The sequence below is a fragment of the Peromyscus californicus genome, unplaced genomic scaffold (genome assembly GCF_007827085.1).
Source record: "Peromyscus californicus insignis strain IS unplaced genomic scaffold, ASM782708v3 Scaffold_15__1_contigs__length_86483966, whole genome shotgun sequence".
Classification (NCBI taxonomy): domain Eukaryota; kingdom Metazoa; phylum Chordata; class Mammalia; order Rodentia; family Cricetidae; genus Peromyscus; species Peromyscus californicus.
This window is the reverse complement of record NW_026294447.1, coordinates 54771318-54792439: the sequence shown is the minus strand read 5'-3', so window position 1 is coordinate 54792439 and position 21122 is coordinate 54771318. Positions and strand designations below refer to the sequence as shown.

The following is a 21122-nucleotide window of genomic DNA, read 5'->3' as shown; positions in this document are numbered from 1 at the left end:
GACCTCACGTGGCTGCAAAAGGCCTGATGGGTTGGTTTTCTTTCCTGGAGGAAAAATGCATGCAGACCTCACAATTCCAGAGACTGAAACCCAGTTGGGAGTTTGCAGCATCTATCTTCTTTTCTCTCCCTCCCTCTGGCCTCTCTTCCTACAAAAGCAGCAGATACTGTTAAGTAGAAAATCTACTAACCCCGTGATAGTCACATCTCTAGGCTTTCACCCCTGGATCTGGCATGCTGTGGTAATGATTTCCCCACAGGATACAGGAGGTTGTTGTTGTTCTAGACTTTTGTTTTTCTTTTTTGTTGTTTTCAAGATTTATTTTTGATTTTTAGATATGTGTGTACGAGTGTGTATGTATGCCATGTGTGTGTGGTCATCAAAGAGACCAGATCACTGGATCCGCTACAGCCAGAGTGGGCAACCCAAAGTGGGTGCTAGGAACCAAACTAGGGTCCTCTGAAAGAGCAGCAAGAGTTCTGCCGCTGTGATATACACCGTGGCCAAGGCAACTTCCAGAAGGAAGGGTTTATTTGGGCTTGTGGTTCCAGAGGGGTTAGAGTCCATCACTGCCATGGGCAAGTGGTGAGCATGGCCACTGAAGCAGCCAGCCGAGAGCTCCCATCCTGAACTTCCTGCAATCAGGAAGCAGAGAGAGAACAAATTGGGAAGACATGAGTCTTTAAAAATCTTTTATTATTATTATTATATTATTATTATTACTATTGTAATTATTGATGGGTAAACGGCGCTGGCGGAAAGGTCACGGGCCACAGCCACAACTACCAGAGTTACAGAGAGCTTTATTAGAAAGAAGAGGGGACAGGAGGGAGGAGCCAGGCCTGGTGGGGGAGGGAATCGGGGAGCAGAGCAGAGAGCAGAGAGGAAACAGAACAGAAAAGGTGGGGGTCTGTGTCCTGCTTTTAAGGTGGGGATTGCATGACCATGCAGTGGGTATGCAGTCGCCTCGCCCCGATGATGGAAGACACCAGAACTGGGAAGAGTGAGGGCAAGGATCCTAACAATTATTATTATTATTATCTCCTATTTTACATCCCAACTACAATTTCCCCTACCGTCCCTCCTGCCAGGCTCTCTCCCCCATCTTCCCCTCCCCCAGACTTTTCAAGCCAAACTCCAGCCCCATACTACCTCTAAACAAGCCACACCTCCCCAAATCGTGCCATCAACTTGGGACCAAGTGTTCAAATGCATGAGTCTATGTGGGGCGTTCTCATTCAGACTGCCACCATTCTTAACTGCTGAGCCACCCCTCCAGTGAGGTTTTATCATGCTCAGTGCTTGACACATTTTAAACTGAATTTTATCCAGTTGTTTTGGTGACAGCATAGGCTCTACACGGAATTTGCAAAATGAACTCCTTAGAAGCGTTTCCCAATCCTAAACCAGGCAGCCCTGGTGGTTTTTTGTTTTTTGTTTGTTGGTTTTATTTTTTTTTAAAAAAGCAATTAACTTCATTCATTCTTTTTTTTTTTAATTTTTATTTTATGTACACTGTTTTTCCTGCATGTATCCCAGATCTTGGAATTAGAGACAGCTGTGAGCTGCCACATGGGTGCTGGGAACTGAACCTGGGTCCTCTATTAGAGCCTGTCAGTGCTCTTAACCACTGAGCCATCTCTCCAGCTCCATTCTTTCTTTTTCTTAAGTGTATGTCTACATGAAGGAGATATTTGAGAAAATCCATCTTTTAAGCATTTCATGTTTCTGCCACTTGTTTCAGAGCCCACAATACTCATCCCTGAGCAAGAGAGAAGACTCAGCAGTTAGGAATGCTTATTGGGCCTGGTGTGGTGGTGCACACCTTTAATCCCAGTGCTTGGGAGGCAGAGGTAGGTGGATCTCTGTGAGTTCAAGGCTAGCCTTGGGCTACCTTTTAAGTTCCATGACAACCAGGACTACATGTCATACAGAGACCCGGTCTCAAGAAACAAATAAACACAAACACCCCACACAAACATACACACAAAAAATAGAGGACTTTTTGCTCTTCCAGAGGACCATGGTTCTAGCTCCAGAGTTTGGATCCCAGCACCAAGACTAGACAGCTCAACACTGCTTCTATCTCCAGCTGCCAGAAATCTACACTGCTGAACTCTGAGGGTCCCCAAATACATGTGCACATACCACCCCACCCACACACATACATAGGCATCACTAAAAAGAAAGTAAATCTTAAAAGAATTAATTCTTGCCAGTTGGTGGTGGTGCATGCCTTTAATTCCAGCACTTGGAAGGCAGAGGCAGGTGGATCTCTGTGAGTTCAAGACCAGCCTGGTCTATAAAGCAAGTCCAGAACCAAGTTCCAGGACAGCCAGGGCTGTTAGACATAGAAACTCTCTCTCAAAAAATAAAACAACAAAAACAAAAGGTTGTATGGTGGCAGTGGTGCATGCCTTTAATCCCAGCACTTGAGAGGCAGAGGCAGGCGGATCTCTGTGAGTTTAAGGTCAGCCTGGTCTACAGAGCAAGATCCAGGACAGGCTCCAAAGCTACACAGAGAAACCCTGTCTCAAACAAACAAACAAACAAACAAAAAGGTTATATGGCATAAAGAGATGGAATAACATTTCCCAACTATGTCTTTGGAGAGGCTGAAGAGACGGTTCTGTGGGTGAAGTGCCTGCCGACATACACTGAGTTCACAAGGACTTGGGTTCAATCCCCAGCACCCACAGGAAAAGCCCTGGATGGTGCCATCTACCCGGAAGTACTAGGGAGGTGGAGACAGGAGGATCCCTGGGGTCACTGGTCAGACAGCCTAGCTGAATTGGCAAGTGCCAGGTTTGGTGAGAGACCCTGTCTCACAAAACAAGGTAGATAGCACCTGAAAAATGACACCCAAAGTTGACCTCTACTCTCTCAGATGTGTGTGTACATGTGTATGCCTACACATACCCAAACTTCCATGCTTGTTCTCTCTCCCCTGCTCCTCTCTCTCTCTCTCTACCCCCCCCCCCCACACACTTAAATGTGACCTTTTAGAAATATTTTCAACTCACCAGGTGTAGTTAATCTATCAAAGGGAAACATTTTGCCTCTGATTTCTTCTTCTTCCTCTTCATCTTCCTCTAGTAAAACAAAAATATGTATAGTTACACTTTTTTTTTTTTTTTTTTTTTTTTTTTTTTTTTTTTTTTTTGGTTTTTCGAGACAGGGTTTCTCTGTGTAGCTTTGCGCCTTTTCCTGGAACTCACTTGGTAGCCCAGGCTGGCCTTGAACTCACAGAGATCCGCCTGGCTCTGCCTCCCGAGTGCTGGGATTAAAGGCGTGCGCCACCACCGCCCGGCCTAGTTACACTTTTTAACAAATTACTAGGGTCACAGTAAAAGTCTAAATACTGTTTTTTAATTAGAAAAACATTTTTTGGCCTTTTGAGACAAGGTTCACTTTGTAGCACAGGCTGGATTTGAGTTCGCAGCAATTCTCCTGTCTCTGCTTCTCATGATGTAGCCCAGGCTAGCCTTAAACTTGCAAACTTCCCGTCTCTTCCTCCCCAGTACTGAGATTACAGGCATATACATGCAGACCTTGCTTCAGATGTCAGATAATGTGTATATGTTTATATGTGTGTATACATGTGTGCTGCTGTGTGTAAATGTAGGTGGAAGCCTGAGATATAGGTCAGGAGTCTTCTTCAACCACTCCTTACTTTATTTTGGGGGATAGGGTGTTTCATGGAATGTAGGACTCACTGATTTGGCTAGACTGGCTGGTCATCAGGCTCCAGGGGTCTGTATACCCCCAGTGGTAGGGTTATAGGCACAGGTCAGCACGCCCAGCTGGGTGTTGGGCATTAACCCTAGGTCCTCATGCTTATGTGGCATGGCAGGCACTTTAGGACTGAGCTGTCTCCCCAGCTGGCATATTTTAACTAGCAGTCATTAATGGAAATCAGCCATAAGCAGAATATTGAGCTTAGAAGTCCTCTCATACCCAAACACCTATTGACAGACAAACCAATAAAAACATGACAATGAAATACTATTCTGACTTAAAAAAGAAGGCTGACGGGGCTGGAGAGATGGCTCAGTGGTTAAGGAGCACTGGCTGATCTTACAGAGGACCTGGGCTCAATTTCCAGCACCCAGGTAGCAGCTCACAACTGTCTATAACTCCAGTTCCAGGGGATCTGACATCCTCACACCAATGTGCATAAAAGAAGAAGGCCGACAGCATGGACAAACCTGAGGACACTGTGCTAAGTGAAATATGCCAGTCACAGGAGAACAAGCAGTGTGTGATTCCCCATATAGGAGGGACCAGAAACACTAAAATAAACAGAATAAACCTGTGGCATTGTAGTTGCCTGAGACTGGGGGCAATTTCTAACCAATGGGTGGGAAGTTTAAGTCAAGGAAGACCTAATCCTAGTACTGGGGGAGGTGGAGGCAGGAGGGTCGGAAGTTCAAGATCTTCCTCTGCCACACAGTGAGTTTAAGGCCAGTCTGGGTTACATGAGACCCTGTCACAAAAAAAGAAAAACAGCCGGGCGGTGGTGGCGCACACCTTTAATACCAGCACTCGGAAGGAAGAGGCAGGTGGATCTCTGTGGGTTGAAGGCCAGCCTGGTCTACAGAGTGAGTTCCAGGACAGCCAGGGCTACACAGAGAGACCCTGTCTTCAAAAACCAAAAACCAAAAGAAAGAAAGAAAAACAAACAGACCCAAATAAAATAAAAATCAATTGCTCTCAAGAAGAGTGACACCAGCAGCTACTCTATCTGTAAGTAGGCGTGGTACAGAGCGGAAGATATGCATGTAACTGCTGTAAGGGTGGTCTGAGGTCACCGTCTTGGGCTGTGGATGGGAACAGCAGAGGACAGTGGAGCTGTACTCTATCACGAGATGAAGCAGCTACCATCCACGGACTACTTCCACACTGACAAATGTGTGAGAGGAGTCACATCTAGATCTTAGGACACTGGGGGTTGAGCTTCCTTGTCACAGGAGCCCAAGCTCCCCGGGTCGGATAGAACTTGAACGATGTGCCCTCCGCTAGCTTACTATCCAGGCTAGCGTGCAGAGACTCTAGCTCACACCAAAAGACAAACCAATGAAAGGGTACAGCGTTAAGGTGGTATAGCTTCTGCTCAGTGTTTATGCTACAGTAAAACAAAATACAAAGGGTTCCAGGACGGCTCCACATCCCAGATTCCATCCCCAGAACTTGCAGGGTAGAAGGAGAAAACCTACCTACTCCTGCAGGTGGTTCTCTGACCTCACATGCATGCCATGGCACAATCACCTCACAGTAAATAAATGAATTTAAAAAAAAGACTTAGAGGACAGGCACCTAGAAACGTAAGCCAAGCTGGGCATGCCGGCGGGACTGTCGTCCTAGCACTTGGAGGCATTGGCAGAAGGTTCAGGAGAGCTCGAGGCTACTCACCACTACATAGTGGAGGAGTTCAAAGTCAGCGTGAGCTTCTCAAAACATGAAAAGTAAGGCAGGAGCCGGGCAGTAGAGGCACACTCCTTTAATCCCAGCTCTCGGGAGGCAGAGGCAGGCGGATCTGTTTGAGTTCCAGAACAGCCAAGGCTACACAGAGAACCCCTGTCTTGAAAAACTAAAAACAAACCAAACCAAAACAAACAAACATGCCAGGCGATGGTGGCGCATGCCTTTAATCCCAGCACTCGGGAGGCAGAGCCAGGCGGATCTCTGTGAGTTCAAGGCCAGCCTGGTCTACAGAGTGAGTTCCAGGACAGGCACCAAAACTATAGAGAAACACTGTCTTGAAAAACCAAAAAAAAAAAAAAACAAAAACAAAAAAGTAAGCCATTTATCCAAACAGTAAGAAAGCAAAATAAATAAATAAAAACAAAGTAAAAAAAAAAAAAAAAAACAGATTTAGCTTAGCTTCGCGGTGGTGTTGCATGCCTTTAATCCCAGCACTCAGGAGGCAGAGGCAAACGGATATCTGTGAGTTTGAGGCCAGCCTGGTCTACAAAGCAAGTTCCAGGATAGGCACCAAAACTACACAGAGAAACCCTGTCTCAGAAAACCAAAGGGGGAAAAATAAATCAACACAGATTTAAGAAAACAAGCAAAATACTAAGGTTCCAAGTTTTGAGAGCATAAACACACAGAACCGAGAGAGTACCCACACTTATACACAGAACCAAGAGAGCACCCACACTTACAGTTGAACAGGGAGAGAGCATCCACACTTACGGTTGAACAGGTCTTTTGCTTGATCATAGGTCTTTGGGAAGCCATCCAAAATGTAACCTTGGTTCTTACAAGGCATAGATTTAAGCTTTTCCTTCATAAATCGAATTATATATTGATCTTCTAGCCGACCTGATTTTTAAAAAAATACATACATGTATGTTACTATGTCATAGGATTTACACAGGGTAATGCTCTAAACTCACCTGAGAACTGTTGTGTAGGCAAAAATATTATTGAAGACCCTTTCTTTTGCCCTTGAAAACAAGCCCTGTTGTTTTATTTCTGAGCATGACATGTTTTAGTGCATACTTAAGGTAGCAGTGAACTGGTCTACAAGAAAGCAAGTGCAGGCGGTACCACCCACAGCTGGGAAACCTGTGATACAACTTGTGGGGAAGCTGAGGGAGTGGACCAGCATCAGGTCCTGCCTACTTGAAAGATTTCCTCTGGTTTTACTTTTATTTTTAATATATGTACATGTGTGCGTGCATGCGTGTGTGTGTGTGTGTGTGTGTGTGTGTGTGTGTGTGTGTGTGTGTGTGAGAGAGAGAGAGAGAGAGAGAGAGAGAGAGAGAGAGAGAGAGAGAGAGAGAGAGAGAGAGAGAGAGTGCATGTCAAACGTATGCAGGTGTCCCTTGAGGACAGAAGAAAGTGTTGGGTCCCCTGGAGCTAGAGTTATACAGGTGGTTGTAAGCTGCCCAATGTCCCGGGAGCCTCTTCAAGAGCAGCATGTACTCTAAAATGCTGAGCCATCTCTCCAGCCCTCTTCTTTTTTAAAAAATTATTGTTACTATTATTGTTATTTTACTTATTTAGTGTGTGTGTGTGAGGATACACACACGTCATGTGGTGCATGTTGAGGTCAAAGGACAGTTTGTGGCAGTCAGTTCTCTCCTACTAGCACACGGGTCCTAGGGGAGGTAGAAATCAGTTTGCCAGGCTCGGCAGCAGGTGCCTTTACCCCGAGACATCCCACTGGCCATCAGTTCTATTTTTAAGTTACACCTTAATACATAGTAATAAATACTTCTGTTGAGTGAGACAGTATTCAAGTATTTTGCTGGCAGGGCGGTGCTGGCACACTCCTTTAATCCCAGCACTCGGGAGGCAGAGGCAGGTAGATCTCTGTGAGTTCGAGGCCAGCCTGGTCTACAGAGCCAGTTCCAGAACAGCCAAGGCTACATAGAGAAACCCTGTCTTGAAAAACAAAAAGAAAAAGAAACAAAAGAAAGAGAGAGAGAGACAGAGAGAGAGAGAGAGAGAGAGAGAGAGAGAGAGAGAGAGAGAGAGAGAGAGAGAGAGAACATACTTACATACTCAGGCTGAGGCTGTAACTCAGTAGTAGGGCATGTGTTCAGTATGGGCAAGGCCCTCGGTTTTACAATACCCTCACCTTACCCCTCCCCAACAAAAGTAGGTGCTCAATAAATATTTGCTAGATCTGAACAGCAAACTCAAGCTGACTTTCAAAGGCTTTTGAAAAGGGCCACAGCAGAGCTTAAGGGCTCAGCACCTACCTGCCTGGCATAAACTGAGGAAGACCCTGGGTTTAGCCTCAGAACCCTGAATACTAATGAATAAAATTAGCATGTAAGGGAGAAGGAAGCTGCGGTCAGAACGCACTCACCCCTACCCCCACACCCTCTTCTCCAGGTCACATTTCTGACCGATGCCCTTTGGCCAGTTCTTTCTTTAGACCCAACCCAGAGTTCCTGGAAATGGCTAGGTAGGAACGATTGAGAGGGAGTCTTTGCTCTACAGTGGGAAATGACAGTGTGCGGCAGCTCCTCCACAGCCAGCTACCATCCACAGCTGTGGTCACGTTCAGGCACAGCCTGTCTTACAAGGGCAGCGTGAGTCTGGCAAGCCCCCAAAGACATTCCCAGGGCACATACTGCACCTTCAGCTTATTGAGGAGTCTAGGATGTAAAACAAATAGCTTGGGGCCACGTGTTAGGTCTCAAACCCAGGACAAACTAACTGAGGTGTCTATTTAATATAGCCAAGCAGACCTGGCCTCCTGGTTCTCCCAGCATCCCTCACTCCCTACCTGTTACAGGGTCTGGCTGGCATGCCTCACACCCTACCCTGAACTCTCCAGCCCAGGAGCTAGGCTGCTCTTTTCCCAGTTGCCCTCCACTGTATAATCCAGCCATTTTGGATTATACTGGTACCTGGTCCTTTCATTCACCCTTTACTCTCCTAGTCTCCTGGCTCTCCCCTCCCCCATCTCCTCACATGGCTAGGCTCACAGTCATGTTCACTCTGGACTCTCCCAGATGTCTCTGCCTCTGGCTATGCTCTTCCTTTTATCTACAATAAGCCTTCTCCTCTACCATACCTGCGAGCAGTCATGTCCTTCCAATCTAGGCTACACAGTGAGTTCCTTGCCAGCCTGGACTACACACACACACACACATACACACACACACACACACACACACATATCAAAACCCATGACTCAAAAAAATCTAAGTAGGAATGAGGCTATAGTCTAAGTGATAGCGTGTTTATGCAGCATACACTAGACTCCAGGTTTGATCCCCAGCACCACATACAGGGCATGATGGTGATCCTAGCACTCAAGAGTGAGGGGGCGGGAGGATCAGATTTTGAGGTCATCCTTTACCTCGTAGCCAGTTTGAGGCCAGTCTTGTTTTACAGGAGACCCTGCCTCATAATGAACCAACAAACAAAATATATAAAAACAAAGAAAACCAAAACACTCTCCTTTCTTCTACTTTTCAGCGACACACAGGTCACTAGGTAGTAAAGATTCAGAAAATCTTGTCCTTCAGAGACTTAAACGAACAAAAGAGGATAAAGCTTTAGCATAACCAAATTCCTCCTAATGATCAACACAACCTTCCTGGAAGGTTTGTAGTGGTACAAAGAAATAAGTAAAGAAATAAACGCAAACTTCAAAAATCAAAGGACTTACTAACAGTTGAACATGAACTTTATTTAAGCAGTTGGTTTTCATTTTCTAGAGGGTATATTTATTTATTTATTTCTATTTGGTATGTATGAAAGTGTGTGCATGTATAAGTGTGTGGGAACGCATGCGTGCTGGTGGGCGTACCTGTGCATACAGAGTCCAGAGGAGGATGTAGGCGTCCTGCTCTGTCACTCTCCGCCTGATTCCCTTGAGACGGTCAGCAAGCTCCAGCCACCTTCCTGTCTCCACCCTCAATTCCCTCCCCCTGGGGTCACAGATATCTAGCCGAGAACCTCACCTACTTGCCTGGTTTGTTTTAAACACGAAGGGTTGCCATTACCTTCTACAGAGTCAAAAGAGAGGTGTGTCCAGGAAGTGAGAATGGGGTTCCTGTAGCTTTTTTGGTCCTTGTGGAATAACAGAGGCATGGCCAGTGCAGCAGTTTGAATGAGAAATGTCCCCCACAGGCATGGATGTCTGAACCCCTGGTCCCCAGTTGGTGGCGCTGTTTGGGAGGTTGTGGCGCCTTTCGGAGGTGCAGCCTTGCTGGAGGGTATGGATGGCTGGAGGGTGGGCTTTGGGTGTTTATAGTCTCACCTCACTCCCTGCTCTCCCTCTGCATCATGCTTGGATTTGAAGATATAAACTCTCCACTTCCTGCTTGCTGCCATGCTTCCCCACCATGATGGAACCGTAAATCCAAGGAAGTTATAAATTGCCTTGGAGCCTGGCAGTGGTGGCGCACGCCTTTAATCCCAGCACTCAGGAGGCAGAGGCAGGCGGCTCTCTGTGAGTTCGAGGCCAGCCTGGGCTACAGAGTGAGTTCCAGGAAAGGCGCAAACCTACAGAGAAACCCTGTCTCGAAAAACAAAAACAAACAAACAAACAAAAAAAAAGTTGCCTTGGTCATGGTGTCTCATCCCAGCAACAGAAAAGTGATACAGAGACGTACACTAAGGGATTGCCTAAGTGTCTTTCTCTAGACAACTAGGACCTCCCTAGAGATAACTCATGGCCTTTGTCAATGTTGAACTCTATCTGAGACAGGGGACTGCTCCTTTGTGTTTATTTGTTCATGGATAAACGTTACTATGTACACGTGAGGGTCACAGAACAGTGCATGGGAGGCGTGCAGGAAATAGGACGGTTACCACTGAGGAGCAGATGAACGTGTCTCTCATCTCAGATAAAACAAAACCAAAAATAACACTTATTTTGGAGGCTGGAGAGATGTTCACCAGTTAAGAGTACTGGCTGCTCTTCCAGAGAGCCCTGGTTTTTAATTCCCAGCACCCATATAGCAATGCACAACCATCTGTAACTTGCATATATGTTTTTTTTTTTTATTTTATGTGTATGGGTGTTTTGGCCTGTGTGTATGTGTACCACACATGTGCTTGGTGCCTGTGGAGGTCAGAAGAAGGTGTCAGATCCCCTGGAGCCAGAGTTATGGATGGTTGTGAGCCACAATGTGGGTGCTGGGAATTGAACCCAGCAAGAGCAGTCAGTGCTCTTAACCATTGAACCACCACTCAGTCCCCTCATTTTGTGTCTTTTGCATCACCTCTCCCACCTATCTCCATCCTCTCCTCTCTTCATCTTCTATATTTTTCCCTTTGTATTTGACTTATTTATTTATTTATTTATTTATTTTATTTTTTAATTTATTTTGGTTTTTCAAGACAGGGTTTCTCAGCCGGGCAGTGGCGGCACACGCCTTTAATCCCAGCACTTGGGAGGCACAGGCAGGCGGATCTCTGTGAGTTTGAGGCCAGCCTGGTCTACAGAGTGAGTTCCAAGAAAGGCGCAAAGCTACACAGAGAAACCCTGTCTCGAAAAACAAAACAAAACAAAAAGACAGGGTTTCTCTGTGTGATACCTCTGGCTGTCCTGGAACTAGCTTTGTAGACCAGGCTGGCCTCAAACTCAGAGATCTGCCTGCCTCTGCCTGCCTCTGCCTCCTTAGTGTTGGGATTAAAGGCATGCACTATCGCACCCCCACTTTCCCCTTATATTTTGAGACAGGATCTCTCACTGAACCTGGAGGTCCCTGATTTGGGTAGCTGGCTGGCCAGTCAGCTCTAAGGACCCATCTGTCACCAGCCTCCGGTGCTGGGGTTACAGACGTGTGCCACGAGTCTGAGTTCAGGTCCGCACATTTGTGCAGCAGGCAGCTGTACCACCCAAGCCGCCTCTCCAGCCTCCCCACCCCCACCCCTTTTGTTTGCCTCAGGCTGGCCTGAGACTCCTGATCCTCCTCCTTCAGCCTCCCAGTGCTAAGATTACAGGTGTGTGCCACACCCGGCCATCTATCTTTCACTATGTTAGGAATTCCCACACTGCTTTCCATAAAAGCTGGGCCTGTCTGCTTTAAAATGAATGAGTGAAACCCAACTGGACACAGCTTTTAAATTACTACCCTGGGTTTCTTCTTTTAAATTTTCAGTCTATCTTTTTCAATATTAGTAATAATTAAATTGTTTCTATTAACCCACATTCATAATTACTAAAATGGGGTTTAAAAGTAGATGCTAGCCATGTACAGGGAAGATATGAAATGGACACAAGTGTGAACATTTGTCCCTTTTTAGTTTAAAAATCTCAGATAAATCCCGACAACCCGACTCAGCTGGCTTAACAAAAGTGAAATGAGTGAGCACAAAGAATCAGTCCATAGCCGCTGGGTGGTGGTGGCACACACCTTTAATCCCAGCGCTCCCGAGGCAGAGGCAGCTGGATCTCTGAGTTCAAGGCCAGTCTGGTCTACATAGTGAGCTTCAGGACAGCCAGGGATACACAGAGAAACCTTGTCTCAAAAAAAAATAAAAAAATAAAAAGTCCATAGCTTCACCCTGGCTGAAGGGCAGATGGGGAGAAACATACCTGGGGCCTTGGGCCTTGAGATACCTCCCTGTGGGGCTGTGAAACTTGTGCTGCTAGACATTGGAACTGAGAGGGCTCATGTGAGGGAAGAGCGAGCTTCCCAGGTGTTCTGGACACCTGTCCCTGCAGAGGGTTCAAAGGTCTTGTTTTGTTCAAACAAACTCAAGGTTCACATTCTCGGTTCAAGTAAACACAGACAAGAGGGATTTTTGGACAGACTTGATATCCTGGTTTCATTCTTGTGACTGTGATAGAATATCCAAGCAAAAGGAACTTAGGGGGAGATGGTTAATGGTCCATCATTGCAGGGAAACCAGAGTGGCAGGAACACCCACAGTCAAGAGCAGAGAGAAAGGAATGCATGCATGATAATACTTAGTTCGCTCTCTATGCTTACATGGTCCTGAATCCCTCGCCTAAGTTAGTGATTGATGCCACCCACAGAGGGCTGAGTCTTCCCACATCATTTAATACTCAAGACAATCTCCCACAGACATACCCACTGAAGGGCTCTAGCCGGCCCAAGGATGGCAATTGTGGCACCCACAGGTTTTGCCTTTTACCTTTCTCCGCCTTGCTAAACTGTTAGATTACATTCCACATAATATCATGAATATAATACATCAATACAATTAATGTAATTAATGAATATCATAAATACAATTATTGAATGAATACTGCGAATGCAATCAATGAATACCACAAATGTAATTAATATCATGAGTGTAATTAATGAATATCATGAGTGTAATTAAAAAAAAAAAAAGATTGCATTCTTAAAACTAGCCACCAAGGTCTATTCCCTTATTTGGCCACTGACTCATTCCCGAGGCTGATCACAAAGGCCCAACTATTAAAACATCAAGGTTCAGCAACCAAAATTCATTATTTTGACTAACCTAATTAAAATACCCAATCAGAACTTACCAACACATCCTAGCTCATTCTTACATGGACCTCCCTTTTTTTTCCCTCTTAGATTTAATTAACACTTGCAAATCTATTTGCTACTGTTTCTGCCCACTTCAGACTCAGCCACCTTATCTCTTTGCCTTGCTTCATAAAGGATCTCTTTGCATTTAGTTATGATTGCAAATTGGTCTTTGGGTGTGGTCTGCATCGGGGTCCAGAGGGGAGCACCCCAAAACACTCAGGTCCCTTCACCCACAGTCCAACCTGATCTAGGGAATCCCTCATCAGGACTCTCATCTATTAACCCACATTCATAATTACTAAAATGGGGTTTAAAAGTAGATGCTAGCCATGTACAGGGAAGATATGAAATGGACACAAGTGTGATTCTAGGCTGTGCCAAGTTGACAATTAAAGCTACCTGTCACACTTGAGAAATTAACAAAGATCTTCCTAGAGTGAGAGAAGATTTGATAAATTATTCTCATTTTGTAGAAATGGTGTGTGCATTGGGGTACCAAATGGGAGAGGCCACACAGAAGAATAGTGAGTTTGAGGACAGCCTGGGCTATAGAGAAAGACTATCTTAAAACACCAAAACACATTTAAAGAAATTGTCAACATCCTTAATCATCAGAGAAATGCAAATCAAAACAACTCTGAGATACCACCTTACACCTGTCAGAATGGCTATGATCAAAAACACTAATGACAGTCAATGTTGGAGAGGATGTGGAGCAAAGGGAACACTTCTCCCCTGGTGGTGGGAATGTAAGCTTGTACAAGCACTGTGGAAATCAGTATGGCGGTTTCTCAGAAAATTAGGAATCAAACTACCTCAAGACCCAGCCATAACACTCTTGGGCATATACCCAAGGAACGCTAATTCATACCACAAAGATACATGCTCAACTATGTTCATAGCAGCACTATTTGTAATAGCCAGAACCTGGAAACAACCTAGATGCCCGACAACTGAAGAATGGATTAAGAAAATGTGGTACATATATACAATGGAGTACTACTCAGCAGAGAAAAAACAATGAAAGCATGAAATTTGCAGGCAAATGGATGGAACTAGAAAAAAATCATCCTGAGTGAGGTAACCCAAACCCAGAAGGACAAACATGGTATGTACTCACTCATAAGTGGATTCTAGATATAAAATAAAGAACAATCAGACTACAACCCACAGAACGATGGAGACTATGTATATAGCATGGAGGACCCTAGGACGACTGTGGCTTATAATAAGTTTTGGTTTTACTCAATTACTGAGCAAGCCTCAATGAAACATTTCACAATTAAGATGGGAATACATACTGTATCAAGCTGGTAATAGAAAGGTGGATAAATTGATTAATTTGAAAAAGTGAAAAATGAAAAAAAAAGAAAAAAGAAAAAAAATTTGAACTGTTTAAAAAGGAGCCAAACAGCCGGGCGGTGGTGGCGCACGCCTTTAATCCCAGCACTCGGGAGGCAGAGCCAGGCGGATCTCTGTGAGTTCGAGGCCAGCCTGGACTACCAAGTGAGTTCCAGGAAAGGCGCAAAGCTACACAGAGAAACCCTGTCTCGAAAAACCAAAAAAAAAAAAGGAGCCAAACAAACATATTTTGCTGGAGTAAAAAAAGGGGGAACTGGGGACTCATCATTCCTCTCCACATTCTATTCTTTCCCTTGTTTTATATATTTAAAATTTTTTATCGGTGGATTCTGCTGGAGTATCCACTGCAGATAAGCACTGGAGGTCTCCTGTTGCAAATCACCCTCTGGAGCGATGGAAGGATCTTTCTACTAACACTTGGAGGAGACCCGATCTGGTGTTGGTGTGGGCCCGGGGTTCTGTTTATATCTTTCCTCAGGACAATGAGGTTCCTCTTTGGATTCCTGAATGCTGTGTGTGCCCTGTGGCTGCTGCTGAAACCCAACATGACAGGGACCTATTGGGCCTTCATGAAAAACTCTCCCCTTCTGATGCCAATGGGAATTGAGAGCCCAATATAGCCAGCTTTGGCAAGCATTAACATAAGCCTAGGAACTGTAGCCATGCTTTTGGATTCTCCAGAATAACTGCCAGCCTAAGTCGTGCTGGGATCAAGAAAAATGGGCCTTGGCGGTTCGTGTTCCTGGAATTGTATCCGTGCCAGTGGATGCCCACACACTCCAAAAGAGAATTTGACATTGCTGCTGCCGTTGTTACTGTTATAGCAGTGGCAGACACCGCTGCTACTGTTTCTGGGATTACCATTTCATAATTGCTTACTACAGCTAGCACAGTGGAGACCCTGGCAGCAAAAGTAGCTACCACAGTTAGTTAATCTTTCATTCTATTGGGCATGATAAATTTAATTCAATAGTTATATACATTTCCGTTGGCTTTGAAAATTATAAATTTATAAATTCAAGTCCATTTGCTTTTGGGATACCATCTTACAAGGACTCCAATTTGCAGTAAGGCTCCTTAAGGAAGGGAATGGCTTAGTTGCCTTTAGCCTACTGGCTATGGGTGGGAAAGGACCTCTGTTGGTCTTTTCCTCATGGGCTATCTCACAGCAAAGCAGAAACAAGATTAGGTCAGCTTGTTTAAGTGAACACTTAGGTATCTATGTTCAAACCCATTCTCTCCCAGATCAGGCTGGCTTAGGACAAGAGAGAAAGAGGTAACCTGGCTGGACTTAAGACAAAGGCTAGAAGGGCCATAGGCTTTAAAGGCAGTGGTGGCACACGCCTTTAATCCCAGCACTCACAGAGGCAGGGGAGTCTCTGAGTTCGAGGACAGCCTGGTCTACAGAGCGAGTTCCAGGACAGCCAGGGCTACACAGAGAAACCCTGTTTTAAAAAACTTAAAATAAAGCCGGGCGGTGGTGGCACACGCCTTTAATCCCAGCACTCGGGAGGCAGAGCCAGGCGGATCTCTGTGAGTTCGAGGCCAGCCTGGGCTACCAAGTGAGTCCCAGGAAAGGCGCAAAGCTACACAGAGAAACCCTGTCTCGAAAAACCAAAAAAAAAAACTTAAAATAGCCGGGCGGTGGTGGCACACGCCTTTAATCCCAGCACTCGGGAGGCAGAGCCAGGCGGATCTCTGTGAGTTCGAGGCCAGCCTGGGCTACCAAGTGAGTTCCAGGAAAGGCGCAAAGCTACACAGAGAAACCCTGTCTCAAAAAACCAAAAAAAAAAAAAAAAAAAAAAAAAAAAAAAAAAAAAAAAAAAAAAAACTTAAAATAACAACAACAAAGGGCAAGGAGGGCATGTAACTGTCTGAACGGACAGTCAAGGCCTGGAGCCAGAATATATACTCTGCAAACAATCAGAGGGCCTTGGGCAGTGGCACATCCCCTGGGTGGGATATGCAGGTGACCAGGATGTCATGTAGTCAGTGCCAGAGCTGGGACAGCAGGCACTTAGAGGACTAGGAGGCTGGCATCTCCACCTTCGCTGCACGTCTGTCTTCTGTACTTTAGGTCAGACTCCCGTGGAACTCCGCAGATAGACGTGTCTAACCATTCAAAGCACCCCTCTAAAACGACCAACACCCACACTATCTCAACCCCCTTCTAAGGCTGAGGATACAAAGATAAGAGTTGTCCTGAACCTGCAGTCACCTTGGGTTTGGAAACAGTAGAACCTCACAGACAGATCTTAGAGATCATCCCAAAGCAAAGGCCATCATTTCATGGGAATGGATTTGTCTCTCTGGAGACAAGGATTTCTACATTCTATCCTAAAGAACCCAAGTATAGGTCATCTGCCAGGCCACACGGAGACCAAGGCTGTTTAACCACACATACCTCTGCCTGCCCTGGGTTCCTCTCTATATAAAGTCGTGTCAGTAGCTGGAAGATAAGATGAACTGTTCATTTTCAATCTTCCCCAAACGGCCCGTGTGATGCACACCCTTCTCCAACTTTTCACAAGGGCTATTACCTCCGGGGCATGTAGTGGGATCTGCTGTGTTTGGAACCCCAAGGTCAAGTGTCTGGCCGGGGACTCCCTTTATTTCTCGACTACTGTGGACATGATTAGCTGGGAAGGTGTGGTATTCCAGAAGAAATCTCTACAGCAGTGGTTCTCAACCTGTGGGTCATGACCCCTTTGAGGGTTGAAAGACCCTTTCACAGGGGTTGAATATCACATATCCTGTATATCATATATTTACATTATGATTCATTTCAGTAGCAAAATTACAGTTATGAAGTAGCAATGAAAATAGCTTTTATAGTTGGGGATCACCACAACATGAGAAATTGTATTAAAAGGTCGTAGTATTAGGAAGGTTGAGAACCACTGTCCTCGAGGACCAAGGAGGGCAGTCGGGGTCTGTGCCCCGGGACACACAGGGCATGGGCCTTGGTCCATGGAAGGCCACACAGAAAAGAGCAGCATGCTCCCAGTGCCTTCTGCTACCTGAGGATGCCATGTCCCTGTCACCTGGTCTCCACTTAGCACCACCCAACCCTGGAGCATCGAAACAGAAACCAGCAAGAGCAGAATAAAGGGCAAGACAACAAGAAGGCCACTTAAGAGCCTGACGAGGTGGGAGTCCCAAACACTGATTACACTTAGCTTGCTTTGTGGATGATGCTAGAATCCCTATGTTAAAGAGGGCTCATGTTTTGGTGATGCTGGGGTCCAAAGACTTTATGAACACTAAGAAAGTACTCTATCACAGAGCTACGCTGCCAACTCCTGATTTTTCTTTTAATTAGGAAATTATAGTTACCAAAATATTAACAATAATTTTTTTCTGAGAGATGAGATTATGAACTGAATTTTTTATTGTCACTATATTTTCTATAGCACTTCACTTTTGCAAACAGACAGCTTAAAGGAAAGATTTTATTTTTGTTTTTATTTATGTGTGTGTCTGAGTGTGCATCTGAGCATGTGAGGGCAGTATGTGTAGAATCTAGAAGAAGTTATCAGGTCCCCTGGAACTGGAGTTACAGGGGGTGGTGACACTTGTATGTAGGCGCTGGGAACCAAACTGGGGTCCTCTGGAAGAGCAGCCAAAGCTCCTGACCACTGAGCCATCTTTCCAGCCCACAGGCAGCATTTTATAACCAGACTGAAAACCAAAGCAACTACCGTGCTAGCCTGGCACAGCTCTTGCCCCATTGGCTATCTGTGCATCACCTGCGTTCTGCTCCATGCTGTCCTTGATGCCATCCAAGAGCTCCTGGGCATCCTCCACGTTCTCTTCTTCTTCCTCCTCTTCACCTTCCTCTTCTCCTTCCACTGCCTCCTTGGGTGCAACAATCGCCTCCTGTATGCCACAAGGATAATCAAGTTGACTGTGCCCAACCCCGATGAGTGTGTCACTAACAGTCTGGCCAGTGATCCTGGAAAAAGTCTAAGTTGGGAGTGTACCTAGTAACAGACATCATGCAAAAGTCTGCATGACGTGTGCATCTACCAAGATGGATAAGGGCCTTAAGGCTTTCCTTAACTCTACTTTTAGGAGAACAGCAGTATATTCGGTGTTAACTCCACAACTGCCTGGGAGTCAGCAATTCTCCAAGGCACTAGATTATGCCTTTTTTTTTTAAATTTTTTTTAAAATTTGAAGCAGGGTCTCACTATCCAGCCCTTGCTGACCTGGAACTCCCTGTGTAGATCAGGCTGGCCTTGAACTCGAAGAAAGCCACCTGTCTTTGCTTCCCCATCATATGGTATTAAAGGCATGCACCACCATTTGTTGTTGTTGTTGTTGTTTTTCGAGGCTGGGTTTCTCTGTGTAGCCCTGGCTGTCCTGAAACTCACTCTGTAGACCAGGCTGGCCTCAAATTCACAATTATCCGCCTGCCTCTGTCTCCTGGGTGCTGGGATTAAAGGCTTACATGACCACTTTCAATTATATGTATATGAGTGTGTCTGTGTGTGGGTTCATGCACATGAGCGCAGAACCCATGGAGGCTAGAGGAGGGCACTGAATCCCCTGGAGCTGGAGTTACAAGAGGTTATGAGCAAGTGTCCTTAACTGCTGGGTTATCTCCCCAGTACCTAGATTGTATCTTACTTGACAGAAACACATTTTATAAAAATCAAGATTTTTTAGACTAAGGGTGTAGCTGAGTGATACATCACATGCTTATCACATGCTTAGCGTGTACAAAGCCCTGGATTTGATCTCTAGCAATCCCCAAAATGACCTTTTATAACTATTTATGGAAACATACCTTGTTTTCTATCATTCCTAACAAAATTGTTTTTAAAAAAAGATAGTAAATAGCCTGATGCTAGACAGAGAAAAATACAATAAGATTAAAAACAAAACAAAGCTAACCTAAAAATATTTTAGCCAGCAGAGAGAAGATAAGATGTACTTTGGGAGAGACTGGAGGCAGAACTCCAAGGATAGCCCTACAACCGCTTCTATCATACAGAAGACAGAGAGCCCTGCGGGGTTCTCCATTTTCATAACTGGGACCAGCAACAAAATCCAATTAAAATACTCAATTTCTTTGACATTCCGAGTTAGTCACTTGCTTATTACTCAGGAACACATTCTGTGAATGGAAAGAGTATCTGAGAAGTAGCTGGACGTGTTACCAGTTTGGCTATGGCTTCGGAAATCACATCCTTTATTTTGATGTGATGTAGTTTGTAGTACTTGGCTAATTCTTCAGCGATGCTCGATTTTCCCACAGCAGGAGGACCAAGGATGCAGATCTTGATTGGCTAAAAAAGAACAGAGAACACATGTCTTAGGGCTCAGAGCTAGAAGGGGTGTTATTTCAGGACTGTGTTCTTTTCAGTGTCTCTGGACCCTGAGTCTGACTTCAGCAACTCAACCAGACTCCAGATGTTCTGCTTCCACTCCCTGCTACTGTGGTCACTACCTCATCATCCTGAAAGTGTCCGCCTCCTATTCGGGTGGCTCAGAGTCATTCACTCCATGAGGATGTAATGGCATCTCTGCTCTGACCTGGGTCGGTGGCGGGGGGTGGGGTAGGGGGAGGACATTCAACAAGCCATGCTCAGCAAGTGGATGTGATGGTACATGCCAGTCGACCCAACACTTGAGACGTGGAGGCAAGATAATCAAGAGGTCAAGGCCAGGCTCAACCACATAGTGAGGGAGAGTCCAGAGTGTGTTATGTGAGACCCTGTCTGAAAATAAATAAATAAAAAAGAAATAGGGAGAGAAAGAGAAAAGAGAGAAAATATGTGCCCAGGAATGCCTAGAGGTGCCTAGGCTTTACATGCCACCAGTTTTATTTGTCCTTGACCATTCTTATGAAGACACAGGAATTAATGGTCCAGTATATAGGGCCCTACATTATCATTTAGATTGTCTTTGGACTGAATTTGGTCTTCAATAATATAAAGTTAATTTATTTTGATTAAAAAAAAATCTATCTATCTATCTATCTATCTATCTATCTATCTATCTATCATTTATTTATTTCAGACAAGTTCTCACTATGTAGCCCAGCCTGGCCTTGAACTTGTGAACATCTTGCTTCTGCCTCCTGATCATTTTGTTAAAAACACTACTTTTTTCCTGTTTGAGAAGGTTAGAGATTTCAAGGCTGCCTGGGCTACAGCACAAGATCTTGTTTTAAAAACAAAATATAGAAGGGTGAGAGGAGGGAGGAAGACAGGAAGGAAGGGAGAAAGGAAGGGAGGGAGGAAGGAAGGCAGAATTGCCTGAATATTGATGATGCTATGGCATTCATAAGCAGTTAGTGAAAATTTACATCAAACAGAAATAAAAATATCAATAACAAATAGTCATTTCTTTCAAAATGGTCCAAAGAGTTGTGAAACTATGGGCTAGAGTTTTGCAAGTCATATCTTATTTTATTTATTTATTTATTTTATTTTTTTTTGGTTTTTCGAGACAGGGTTTCTCTGTGTAGCTTTGCGCCTTTCCTGGAACTCACTTGGTAGCCCAGGCTGGCCTCGAACTCACAGAGATCCGCCTGGCTCTGCCTCCCGAGTGCTGGGATTAAAGGCGTGCGCCACCACCGCCCAGCGCAAGTCATATTTTAGAACCACAATGATGGAAAGAATTTCCATTGGCTGTGTCCATATGCCTAAGGTCACAGAATTTCACCCGGAACTTTGCAGTTACCCTGTGATGGTCAAGGACACCCGTGAAGGGATAAGCATGAACACAAGAGTGGATCTGAGTGCAGTGAGTTAAGTGACTGGTCCCTTGTGGTGAGGGATGATAGGTAAGTAGCAA

The 21122-nt window shown here is 45.1% G+C and overlaps 1 protein-coding gene across 4 annotated transcripts in view; it reads right to left on the bottom strand.

Moving 5' to 3' along the window:
- Ak7 (adenylate kinase 7) overlaps window positions 1–21122 on the bottom strand; it is an 80251-nt gene that overhangs the window by 21879 nt on the left and 37250 nt on the right. For all 4 annotated transcript variants that reach the window (XM_052738896.1, XM_052738897.1, XM_052738898.1 and 1 more), the window contains 4 exons: window positions 19481–19609; window positions 18065–18194; window positions 6199–6327; window positions 3024–3092 (listed from right to left, as the gene is read on the bottom strand). In XM_052738896.1, the coding sequence (XP_052594856.1) occupies window positions 3024–3092; window positions 6199–6327; window positions 18065–18194; window positions 19481–19609 (457 nt within the window). The remainder of the gene's footprint in view (window positions 1–3023; window positions 3093–6198; window positions 6328–18064; window positions 18195–19480; window positions 19610–21122) is intronic.